This window comes from Vanellus vanellus, assembly GCF_965231255.1.
Source record: "Vanellus vanellus genome assembly, chromosome: 11".
Lineage (NCBI taxonomy): Eukaryota > Metazoa > Chordata > Aves > Charadriiformes > Charadriidae > Vanellus > Vanellus vanellus.
In genome coordinates this window covers 5,090,227-5,103,992 of record NC_138916.1, presented here as the reverse complement: position 1 = coordinate 5,103,992, position 13,766 = coordinate 5,090,227, and the positions used below count along the sequence as shown (strand labels likewise).

At 37.3% G+C, this 13,766-nt stretch overlaps 1 protein-coding gene across 1 annotated transcript in view; it reads right to left on the bottom strand.

The window, feature by feature from the left end:
- Positions 1-10,536: 10,536 nt before the first annotated feature.
- The window catches only part of ACSBG1 (acyl-CoA synthetase bubblegum family member 1), a gene marked incomplete at its 5' end in the record, with an annotated part of 111,992 nt that continues 108,762 nt past the window's right edge, over positions 10,537-13,766 (bottom strand). The window contains one exon of the mRNA XM_082488943.1: positions 10,537-11,754. Coding sequence (XP_082345069.1) covers positions 11,733-11,754 — 22 coding nt within the window. The 3' untranslated portion in view covers positions 10,537-11,732. The remainder of the gene's footprint in view (positions 11,755-13,766) is intronic.

The window sequence follows — 13,766 nt, the reverse complement described above, 5'->3', positions numbered from 1 at the left end:
GTCAGGGACCACGTCAAGAGAAGTTTTATAAAGAACAATCACAGAACTATTTGTGGAAAACAAAGAGTAACCTGTACCTGCTCAATCTTAGCGTTACAGAAACCAGAACGGGTGATCACAGAAAGATTTTTCCCAGTTAGAGATCTCAAATGGCAGAATGCCAGAGCAAGCACATACTCAGTAACTCCCTGTAGCCACTACCAGGCATGACCTGTAGAAAAAAGGTGTCGGTAAGCGTTGGTAAGTCTCAGTGGTCTTCAGCGATAACATGCAGGTATTGGAAGTACAGGTTAGAATAATTCTATGAGGTTGCTAATTTTCACCAGAAGACCAGCTGACCTAACTTCACAAAGCTATAATATATTATAAAGACAGCTAGAAGTATCGTGTCACACATTCCTGCCTCTCTTCCAATTACATTATATGGAAATCCTAATGCACACTATACAAGCTATTCTCAACTTGCAAAATAAATCCAGAGCAATAAGGATTTATCCTCAGCATTTTCTGCTCTAGTATTTCCCGTGGTTGGAGTTTTGTTGGTAGGACTTCAATTCAAAACAGCAAGTCGTGCATCTCATTCAACACTTCAATTGGCCACCTAGCTGTACCCGCAACATACATTCATGCATCTGTTTGATGGCAAATGTGAAATTTTGCACATGAAAACAGGCTGAGAACTTAGCTTATAAATTTAGTTTATAAGAAATGTAAACAGTCTCATTAAGTCTGTTTACCGGACTTACTTACCATCTACCAGGTTCAGCAAGGAGATTCATTGGTCTTCAGAGAACACTATTCTAAAAATTAATATTTACTTGCATGCTGTTTCCTAGTTCACAGTAGGAGAGCAAATAGAGCATGGGAATACACAGAAAAAGGTGGGAGGCAACCACTTGCTGGAAAGAAATGTTCACAGGGAAGTGCAGAGGGTAACCAACTGTGTTGGAAGCATGCACTGGATATTACTAATCTTGGAGGAAGTAACTGGTAAGGAGGAGCAGTACTGCTGATGCTCCTCAGCCTCCAGCCTTCCAAAAAGAGAGCCACGAATAAGAAAGATGTACCTGGATTGCAGAGATCAATGGAAAGAGAAAATCGACTGCTTCTCCTGAGTGCAGTGACAGAACTCGGCTCAGCCAATTCTTCCTTTCTGTATGTGAGAACTGGGCATTGCACAGCGATCACATAGATGTGAGGTCCCTAGTACACAATGCGAATGGAAAGCCACTGACCCTCTAGGGTTCCCTGATTTTACCTGGTATAAAAGAGGATAGAAACTCTTAGAAGAGAAAGCAGAACTAAGACATTCACTGAGGCTTTTTGGTAGTATTTTACTTCAAGGTATGATTCGTTAATTGTTATTTCTCTGTTCAGACATCCTCAAGGTATTGTTAAATATACCTGCAGTTACAGGTGAATAAACAAGTTCAAGTAAAAGAAGAAAAGAAATAAAACCAGAAAAGACCAATTTTGGGGACAAACTCAAACCCTCTGGTTCATTCTTCTCTTAATTACACTAATCTTACATCAAACAGAATGCCAGTACTTAAAAGTGGAATTACTTTTTTAATCAAGAAAAGACTTTCTCATAGTGTCTAGACACTCTCCTGTGCTGTTTGGAAGGCTCTGAACACAAACCATATATCTTGTTCCTTGTTCAATAATGGACAAAATACAGCCTTTCATAGTAAAGACCTCTGCAACCTCATGCACATTAAAAAGAAGTTGATGACATAGCAGTTTGGGCTCATCTTCTGTAAGAATCTATCCAGAATTTTGACCAAAATATATTATATCCTCTTGTGAAGTCTGGAAAAGCTCTATTAAAAAAAAAATCGAATAGTGCTCTGCACTTCTGCAATACAACTGGATTGAAGATGGAAATACAATGAAGAGGCATTTCTGTTCTCCAGATCCCAAAGTAGTGGGAGTATTCCAAAAGTGCTTCTAGCTATTTCCATTCTGTTCAGTTTGCTTTCACTGACTAAGTGTGTTCAGAGAAGTATCAGGCCAAAATTCCATTCTCAGTGGTTATTAACATTTGACTACAACTTTTTCTGGTTTTAAACAAATTCTTTTCATCAGTTCATTATGCTTATAGACGAAAGATGCAAAACAGTCAAATCGTAAATCCCTGCCATACATCACAGACCAGTGAGCCAACAAAAATCATTAAACTAAAACAAAAAAAGGGATATAAGTTATTTCATGAATTCAAGAATAAAAAACAAGAAACATGCAGCCAGCAACACTACCACAGCATCACAGTTAGAACAAATATTTTAAAAAAAGGATGGTATTAGATAGAAAGCAAATCTCATTCACAAAAAAAGAAATCACCTATGAATCTTGATTAAAAATTATGGCTGCAATTGTCTTTTCCTCCTGTCCCTATAATGGATTTCTAAGCTAAAAAAGAGTGTAGAAATTGGCTGCCTCAGCAGTCATAGAGTTGATTGAAGGTCCTGCTTGGGGGCAGAATAAATCAGTAGATGACCAGGTAAGTGTCCTTGACTCTCTTTCCCTCTGCATACACTTCTTCATTTTTCCCTTTTTTAGTGGAACATCAAAAGGAGATTAATTAGGAAGGCCACGAAGAACATTTATTTGTAAATTATTAGATTCAATAGCAGTAGACTAGCTAGTAATTAAAAAATTCCACCTGCTTTACACCTTAAGGTAAATAGGATAGGGAAAGGTAGGAGGTTATGTAGGTTTCAAAATGCAGGTCACTGAATCAGGCTTCCTGGGTTTCATCACAGGATTCATAACCCTCTCAGTTTCATTTTACTAAGTCAAGATTTTTTTAGGCTCTTCTCACATAATAGGCCTAATTTCCCCTGCTCACCTTACTTTGTCTCTGCACTGCTGTTCTCATAGTTAATACGACAGATGAACCGCAGAAATACTAAGTATTCTAGCAGCTCTCTGCTGAAAATAAGCCAAAATTAAGAAATAATGAGAACATACCATAAATAGGCCACTAATTGGTATGCTTATTTAACAAAGGTATACTTGTCAATACACTGAATGCAGCGGACTTTATTCCTACAGCTGTGTGATCAGAATAAGCCCCAAACTTCTTCGTTAACCTGAGCGACCTGAAGCCAAACCTACTGCAGTGCATTAGTCCTCTGACTGGCATATAACGCACGAGAGAGATTCCCGAGTGAACATTCAAATGACACAATGACCTTTTCAAAGGGATATAATAAATCTCAAGTTTCTTCCCAGGAGGATTTTGGTCAAAATATGAAGATACTGTTTAAAATATTTACTCTGGCTTTACCAGAATTTGTTTTATCAAATGCTTACTCATACTATTGAGGGCAGCAGTATTTAGCGGTAAGCCCACAGCCTCTTTGTGTACAAAATGTACTCTTTTCAAGGAAGCAAATGAGAGAGAACGTTACCCGAGTTCAACTGTACAGTTTTACAGGAAATACCAATATAGTGCAAACTCAGATGCTGGCGTTCTTTATATGACCTCAAATATTCTCTGTTTAGATCAGTAAAGCAAGAACACTGAAACAAAACACATAAGGCACAGAGGAAATGGCTAAGGAAGGTTTTTTGCATTTTTCAGTACTCTCAGATTAACTATTCATGTTTTAATAAATTCACCAAAATCAAAGGGACATACTAGAGATAATGGTGCTGTTTAGCACAAGTAGTATGGTACTGGATTCTTTGTTCAAAGAACTAGATGGTCTGGTCTCTGCCTCAAAACAGCAATTTAACCTGGCAAGATTTAGCTAACGGCACGCTTAAAGAAGAACTTGAGGATATATAAAAATGTATACCTTTACTGAGAAATGAATCCTGATGCAGGGAGTGGATATGGCTGTTCGTTAAAGATGCATAAACATCCCCGCTCTTTGTTATCCCAAAGTGCCCGTTCCGCCTGCTGTTTGCTTGCCTCAGACAGGCACACTATTTGCCTCAGTCCACTGTGTGACGGAAAAGGTTCCTCTCTCTGAGCTCCATGATTTCTGCCTCTTTATTGGCTGAGTATATGAGTGCAGGTTGGAAGGAAGAACTGTGGCTTGCGGTCCAGAGGTTTTGAGAAAGGCGACGATTCAAAACTTTACAACCTATTAAAATAATATGCTTGAATTCATAATTACACAAAGAATTTGAGGAGAATTTCATAACAAAAGATAATTTCTTCTCCAGAAGGGAACACAATTAAGGCCTGAAGTGATCATAAATAAGATACTCATATTAAATTTGAAATACCTACTATGGTGGTCCTGCAGAACACGGCAAGAGTGAAGCTTAGTTTCACAAGCTGCTCAGAAATTCTTCCCTTCCAATTTTTTATTTTACATCTAAAGGCTTGCTGCTCCCATCTAGATCTATTTTACATCTAAAGGCTTGCTGCTCCCTTGTGGCAAAGGGAACTTGCTTAGAAATTGCTGAGTACCATTTCAGCTGAACCTGGAAATCCCTGTCTGCAGGGGTGGAATCTGAGTCACAGAAGATCCAGCTTTGGCATTACCCAGATAGGGCCTGACCTGTGAACTAGAACAGATTTTTCAAATCCATTAAAAATTTCGCCAACTCGGAGAATGTTTGCTGATTACACAGTTTGTTACATAGGCTAACTTTAGTTCTCCTGGCCGCTATTACCAAACGTTCTCCTTAACTTATCTGTCTCATGAAGCTACAACATTGTCTTTCATTTTACATATTGTCTCATAAGGAACGAGGCAATAAAAATACTTGCAGTAAATCTGTTTCCTATCTCTGACGGTGCTTGCTTATTAGCATTTCTTCAGAAATAGAATAATTTATTATCTAAGGTCTTTGATTTGTTGTTTATGCATTCCACGTTTGAACAAAGTGAAATATTATTTAAGGGCCTGATCCAAAGCCTGCCCACTGAAGTGACTGGGAGTCTTCCTGTTGTTGAGATCAGGCCCTCAAGGATATCTGGCTGCTACGGAATTATCACAGTGAGAAGAAGAAACTCCTCTAACCAAATCAGGCTGGACTTACTGCATTAGTCACCCAGTATTTAATTTTGTGAATTTCCTGGAAGGAAAAGACTTCAAAATACACAAACTTCCCTGGGTGACAATTATTCCCTTTGCTTTTTCAGCTACAGGAGATAACTGGAAATGGAAAAAGACTGAGAATGAGTCATGTGGGATTAAGACATTCCATCAGGAACATTTGGCAGCAAATGCTGCAGAAAGCCAAAGTTTAAAGATGTGTAGTAAGAGTGACGTGTGAAACTAAATTCTAGTGCTACTCCCATCATTAGGATGTGTGAAATTACAATAGGGAATTTATCTATATTTCCTTATCATATTTGGTTATATCATTAGAAGAACAATAGTCACTAAAATCACCATAAAAGAGATGAAAACTTTTAAACATATGAAAAGCCTCACTGAATTTCCTGGACTTCAATTATTTCTGCAAATACACACCTTAATTAACCTATTTGTTTAGGCAGAGCAAATGCAGTCTTTCCCTTTCAAATTACTCCTGGAGGGAATTAGCTCTGAATCTACAACATTTTTCCTACATGGAATCTTGCATCTGCACAAAAAAAGTTGCATGACCATTTTCTGAAAACAAAAAGACCATTTCGGTTAGAATCCCAATATTCTTTTTCCTCTCAGGGTCTACTAGGCCATAATGACTTCCTAAAGAGAAGATCATTTCCTCTTAACGGGGGGAAAATCTGGTGACTTTCAATTTATTTCTAAGTGCCACCGAAGTAACCCTGAACATTAGGCTGCTAAAAAAAGATTACTAATGATCAGGATGAGTTCCCTGTCAGTACTGCCTGCGGGGCGATGTGTGGAGTAGCCCACAGCCACAGGGGATGGAAAGCCTATTAAAAAGCGGGATCTGACGGCCGCAGCAGGAACTGGAGAGAGGAATACTTTCTCAGAATGAATGGAGAATCCTTTCCATCAAGTAAACAGAGACACCTTGTACCTGCTTTCTCACAGAGCTTTACATGAGGGACCAGACCAAAGTCTTTAACTATTGTCCTGTCATCAGTCAGCTGCCGTTACATCCGTGTTAAATTGGCCAAGCTGTGATTAAGCCCACAGCCTTGCTCCCGGCAGGCTGCCACGTCCCCTGATTTCACTTGAGAAAAGTCACAGTAAAAAAGGAGGCTGGACTGATGCCCATAACCCTCTTCAGCAGAGTTAAAACACTTTGGCGTACGTTGTCAGGCACACACAGCTGCAACCTATACGTGCACAGAGCTGGAGAAGTGTGCCAATCAGGGTTTGCACTGCAGGGCTTGTGAGCATACACACAGCAGCACATGTGCCAGATTAATCACGTGCGTGCAAAACATAACAAGAGTCATGGGCTTATGTATAAAAATATTTGGATCTGAGCAAATCTTAACTGAGAAGGAACAGAGGGAAGGAGTAATCTGCATTGCAAGAGCAAGCACACAAGGCTTGTCATTGGTCTTGCCAGTGAGAGACAGACAAAAGAAAAGAGCAGTAGGGAATTTCCCTTGGAGTTCAGATTTTAAAAGGTCTTTCTTTTACAGACGACAATGGCAGAAATTCCAGTTAAATGAAGGTACTTTCGTCTGAAACGCTGATGCTCTTTCAATTCTACCAAGAACAGTCTCTTCCTTTTCCCCACCAAAGAGAATTTGATAGTCACTTGGTGTCATTCCCATCTCTACAAGACACCCATAACTGCAAAATGATACAGAGAAAAAAGCAGAACATCTGTTCACTATGTCCGTCACTTCTGTCTCAGACACGCATCTTTCTAAGGACACAAACAATTATAATTTTATTACCTTTAATGTATTCCTCATCAAATTTCATTCCACTGTCTGTCCCAGCTAAGGTGTACAATAACATTATAAACTCTTTTTAATCCTGCTATTATTTCAGCCCAAATTGATTTATTATAAATCCTGAGCAGACAAGTGTAGTATTTCCCATTCCACAAATGCACTGTTACCAAAAGCTCTGTCTCTAGCTTACTTTATATTCTGTTACTTCAGAATACACTCTGAATCTATTCAGGTCTTGAGAATATGAGCTTTTATAGTTTCTGCAACAAAAACCCTATTTGTTTGATTTTTAATGTACATTTCCATTTTCAGGGATTTTAGTAAAAAAGTTTTATTAATATTCTTTTTTCATAAAAAAAAAATAAACACTGGAACAGATTCCATATCTGTACTAAGAGAGATAATGTCATACATGGTGCCTTACCTCAGTTTGACCTCAATTCAAAGAAACAATTCTACTCAGAACAGTACGTTTGCCACACGTTGAACATTATGCATGTGCCTAAGTCCCATTGAAAATGAAATACATGGGTCATCTGAGACGGAGACATTTCACAGCAATCAAATATAAAACTTGTTAACAGAAAACATTATGGGAGATAAATTCAATGCATCAGATAACACACATCTAAAATAATAAAAGTTGAATTAATCCATTCTTGTGTCTTCTCATACCAAGGAAAAGACATAAATACCACAGACCGTCTACACAGATGTCAACTTTGTATTCATCACTGTTCTAAGGCAAACAAGCCAGCATAACTTACAAAGGATAAAACAGAAAATACAGAAAACTTTCTCTAAATCAACGGTTTGCTATTACCTGCAACAGCTGTGGTCATCCTATTTCCAGAGAACATGACAGATGATATGAAATAATGATTTTTACAAACAAAACCCTGAGGTGCTCCTATTTCATAATGAAAAAAAAAAAGAATATCCAATGATACTGGAAGACAGCAAAACTGAACAGATGGAATTAAATGCTCATTAACTTATGAAATGGAAACAAATTAACCCATTACTCTGATCAATATCAGATATTAGAGACCAACATCACACAAAAGAAAATGGATAATTGTATGGAAAATTACAATATCTGCATTTGAGACAGAGTTGAAAATATTGTTATTGTAAAGGAGTATTGTCATTATACTGGGTCACAATCCAATTAGTGTGTACATCATGATAAAAATTCTCATATACACAAATTATTCTATAAAATCTTCAAGCTTTAATGTACCTATCTCAAAAGTATTTACTTTTGCCCCTTGTAAGATTCAACTTCATGAATTTGATCAAATATGAAACTTTCTGTGTAATTATCTACAATTTTAAAATCAGTAATTAACCACAGTTTTCATATTTTTGTTTGTAGCATCGTAGATTTTATGTAGTATCTTGTATTTTAGGGATATTTAAACAATTAAATGAAGTCATGACCTGATATGATGTTATGGTGCCACCTTGTGATGTTGCATCAGAAGTGCCTCTAACACATAGAAGGAGGGAAAAATTAGCCCTGGGGGGAAAAAAGGAGACTGTTTCTGTGCGATTGCGAGAAATTGCAAGAGATTCCAACAGTGAGTCTGCTGACAAAGAAGAGCACGTAGTTATCAACTAACAAAAGAACATTCAGCATTTTAAGATTACATTAAAAGGGCATGAGAGAACACAAAGAACTGCTGAAAAAAACCAACTGCTTTCCTCAACACAGATCCAATTACAGCCATATGAGTTAATTCCACTGAAGTCAGCAGAGTTACTGAAGATTAATATGGAAGTAATGAAGATCAGATTTTGGCCTGCAGGCTGTTACAAACCTCAGCTTACAGTATTCCCTTAAAACAATGATAAAGCGTGTTAATAAATAACTTGGTTATTACTTGCTTTTTGACAATGTTTTATTGGCTTCCACTAGCTCCTTTTTGTCCCTAAGATGCTTTGAGTGTATATAAAGCAGAGCGAACACACACACTTAGCTATTTTAATAGAGGCTTTAGGTAATAGTTTTCCTTTTTCTTTGTCCATTTTTGAAGGCAAATATAGAAATGTCCATTCATATTTAAGACCTTTTTTGCGGTAAGAAATGTATGCCCTCTTGCTTTTAAGGCCAAATCCAAAATTGTTTTAAATCTAAATCTCTTTTACTGTTTCAGCTTCTTTCTAAATTGCCTGATAGTTCCTTTTGAATGAGTAAGCCCGGTTGAAGAAACGCTTGTCAATGAACTCGCAAGACTCTGCCAATATTGTTGCCAATTCTGCTATTGCAGAAATATGGCCGCTTTTTTATCTCATAACATTATTTAAATTTGCAATGCATCATGCTGCGCTCCTGTTCACTCAACACTCTTGCCATAACAAAAGCTTCAGTGGCAAGACATCCAGCTACAGCCAACTAAGAAACCACAAATACAAAGCTTCTTTAGAACTCTACCCCTTACCTTTGCCATTAGGTAGTATAACAACTTACCCACTACTAGGTAGGATTGTTTTGCTCCAGAAACATTTAGAGTACATATCTCTCTCAAACGTCAGGAACACACTCTGTCGCTTGGGTTCTTGTTACAGGAGATGAACATAAGTCAAAGAAATAAAGGGAGTTGGGACACCTGGATATAGTTGTATCTGCAGTATTCTGCAAGAATTCTCCTTTAACTGCGGATAGGATACTCCTTCACAGCGTGCTCCTGATTTCTTTTTCTCTTTGTTGCTCAGCTCACATGGATGACTCCACGGTTAAACATCTGACTGTGTCTCTTCAACTGCTTTGTGACATTCAGGTCAGGGAAGACAGAGGGGAAACAACACACTGAGCACATTCCAAGGCAACCAAGGTCTTCCTTTAAGTGGGGAGGATGATCTAATCATGGAATGACACACAGTGTCAGGAAGGAAAGAATTTTAGCTAATAGAAATTTTAAAACATACAAAAAGAACACTGATGTCAAAAGGAACTGACCTACGTCATCAGCACCAGATCCTTTTTGTCTGAATAATCTGATCCAGAATCATGCAACCTGGTGTTTTACCATACATACTAATCATGACAGAAAAACACATCTCATGAGGATTTCGAGATTAAATGTGTGTCTTGAAAGAAACAGAAAACTATCGGGCTGACATTTCGATGAACAGTAAGTAATTTTAACATATTCTCTCTTAATGCCAATGTCTTGCAAATTGTTTGAATCGACCAATACATCTAACAATCTACTCAAAATGAAAAAGATAGAGTCTTGAATCTCTTCTTACTCAATCAGAACCGAGTATGAAGATTGATTTATGCTAATTTTAACTTGGGTAAATAAATCAAAGGGGATTCAGGCTCTAATTCCTTTATCTAAACAGAAAGCAGTAGGAGGAAGCATTGAAATGCTATAAACATCACTTTAACAAATATTTAAAAAAAAAATGTTATTATTAGCCTAAAAGTTTCACTTTCACTATGCTATCTTAGACAAGACTGTCCTGTACACCCTGAATATCCGAAATATCCACCAACACTTTTAATGTACAACCATAATGCTAGATAAATATTTCTTCTTGATGCATACTGTGTAAATCTGAAGAGCAAGCTACATTGCAAGCCCACCATACATAAGAGGTTCCGAGGTAGATAAGCATCACCATCCCTACAGAAATGGTAAAGAGATTAATTTCCCTACTTCAACAACTTTTTCAATAAGAATAACACATTTAATCTTTTGAAAGATTTAATTTTACAGTAATTGGAATAATGACCAGAAAGGAAATTAGTATGTGCTTAGCCCAAAAATTCTCAAAGCACGACAGAATGCGTCAAAAAGTTTTAATTGTGATGACTTGATACAGAAGCCATGTAAGTGACAGAGCCCTTCTATTGACTGTTAGAACAGTAATACACATATGATTGTCTTCAGGCCCCAGTACCTAAACAATACTGGAATTGAAAAAAAAAAAAAAAAAAAAAAAAAGATCTAGCTGAATTCCAGCTGGAGAAGGAAGAGAAATATAGAGCTGCATTCATGCATTTTATGGGAAAGATTGCATAGCTGGTTTAGAAAGAAAATGTCTTTTTATGTCCTTATTAGTAGTTCTGTGCTTCTTCAACTTCTTCATGAGTTACAGACGATTATATTCTTCCATTCAACATTATCAGCTCATAGAATGAATAAAATGCAAGACCCTCTTTGAGAATAAGGACACAGTTTTAACATTTATCTTGGGAAGAAACAAATCGTGTATGCAGTTACCATATATAAAAGGCAAATATTTCAAGTTTCATAAGGACATGACAATCCATAAAACACTGGTTGAAGGTAAGCACCAAACCCAGCAACTGCCATTTCAGTGACTGAAAGGCAAACCTGGGATGTGGTTGTCTTCAACACTGGGAGCTTGATCTTGACTGCAGTTCTTTCACCTAAGATAATTTCTGTGCAAGATCCCCAGCTGTACAACACAGTGATAGAGGCATCTCATTATTTAAGGCCCATGCTTTCTTTCAAATACTCTTGGAAAAGTCACCAAACTTACTCTCTCTGTCAATCTTATTTTCTTTTTTTTTTTTTTTCTTTTTTGCACTTTTAAGAGCAGTATTAAATATTAATAAATATAAAAACTATGTGGAAACACCTTTAATAATATTCTGATTCTGCCTGTTTGAAAAAAGAGAGAAAAAAAATAAAAAATAAAAAAAAAAAAACCACACAACCCAACAACCAACCATCCTTGCCAGAATGCTTGGCCAGCAGTGAAGATAAAAATGTGACTGTTCCAAATATCCTGTAGATCACATGATGCTTCTGTCTCTTTGTGGACAAGAATTATTTCAGTACTTCCTGCTGAGTTCTAAGAAGCCATAATTAGAGGACAAAAGCCCCCAAAGTGCCTGAGATTCAGAAAGGCTGGACTGGCAAGTCATTTCTGATAACACTGGCTCACAGAAACATCTTCAGATTCTTATGTGGAAAGTACTGCAAAGGAAAGAAAAAGATTAAGAGATATAAACACATCTGTCATTACGCACTACATTTTCCTGAAAGTACAAAAGGGAAGGTGCTGTGCAATGAATCTGAATCTCTTCCCCCATGCTCTCGGGGAGATTTAAATGTTCTGGGAGAAATTTCCATCTTCTGAAAATGTCAGCTCAGGGGGCCGAGCTCCACAGTGGATTAAATCAAGTATAAGTTGACCTATTTATTGGATATACAGCAGAGCTAAATGTTTCTCAATTGCACTTTTGCTATGGCACAGCATTTGGGTCCTTAAACAAGTCAAATTAGGCAGATAAATTTGTTGTTTCTCTTGCTAGGACCAAGAGATCCCGATTGTTATCTTCTATTTACATTATGCATGCTGAAAGCTCGCTTTCTCTAGGTCATAATCTCTGTTCAGTGTCACAACAGTATAAAACTTTCTTTCTTGCTTGCTGAAAACAGAAGATATTTTTATGTATTTTTGTTTGTAAATACTATAATTTTGATGCCTATACTGAAAAAAAAAACTTTAAAGGTTTGGAGTATTTGAGAGGCTGAAGAGTTCTGGATGTAGTTTTTCGATTTTGTTTTACAAAGAGAATGCTCTAACTTAATCACAGCTATTTGATTTGAATCAGGAATTCACTGATGGAAGCTCTGTGGTATGTATATGGAGGAGATAAAGTTTTATGTTCACAGTGGTCCCTAGGAACTTTGTGTCTAGGAATTTATTCAATCTGGGTGACACTGAAAGCTCTGGTGTATAGCAGTCTGGCATACTAGCCTCAGTATTGTGAAAGCAAGCGTATAGTGATGCAAAGAGCTTTTAAATGCAAACATTTTAGACAAGACTCCTTAAAAAAAATCCATTCAAATCCATTTCACTGGAAATTTATGTATTGGAAATTTTTTTTTATTTATATCAGAGTGTCATTTTGTCCCTTGGAGATTAAGCAGCTCAAATATTCTGTGAAAAATACCGACAAAAAATATTCCCTTCCACTGTTCTCTTGCTAAGCATCTCTTGCCAATTTGTCACTAGCTCTAATTTTAGTTCTTGAGAACTAGATAATCTGCATGTTGGGACGGGTTTTATGAGATGCGCGTTTCCTACAAGAGAGCTCCTGTCACTTCAGCTTTAGGTAGGACTGGAGTCAGAACTTTCGCTATTATATGGACTAAAGCCCACAAAGTTTTCAGAAGTACTGCATTTCCAATTACATCTTTTTGTTTAATCTGTTGTTTGTCTGTCTAGTTCTGACAGCTCCCAGGTGTTACTAATGCCATATTCTTCTCAAACTCCATTTCAAATTGCTATAGTATGTTTCACCCTCGGGCATTCAAATAAGCCTAAACTTCCAGGATGATTGATAAAACAATTTCCTGTGGAAAACGTAACCAGTCTTGTAGAACAGAACACTTAGCTAGCGCCAGTTCAGAGCGCTAACACTTCCATTAAACTACAAGCAGCTTCTTAATGATAGCAATTTTGAGTGAAATAAACCTACTGGGAACAAATTTTCTGAACTAGCAACTGTCATTATCATTTACAGCTCACTCAAGCTGCCAGGATAACAGTCAGAAATGCACCTATCTTCTTCCTTGGTCAATGACTGGTCATGTTTTCTTCTAGTCTTAAAAAAACTCCTCAACCACAGCAGTGTAAATCAAGCAACGGACTTTACTGCATCTTCATTTGCTTGACGGCAGCACAAAGCTTGCAAAGGCTGGCTGTAGAAGATTAAACCTACACAGGGTCATTAAGTAAAGGTTTGACAAATGTGTGACGAGATAAGGAAAATCAGTCAACGTACAGTGGATGAACTTCAGCTCATACCAGGTCAAAGCCTGGATCACGGTGCCAAAATGAATGTCTGCTGTACATATTAAGTATGCATGATAGTATGACAGCTTAAAAAAACCCCAATATATTGAGCTGTGTGAAAAAAGTGCCTCAAAAGCAGAGTATAGACTGTTATAGAAATCTGGCCTGCCAAGGTTTTCCACAA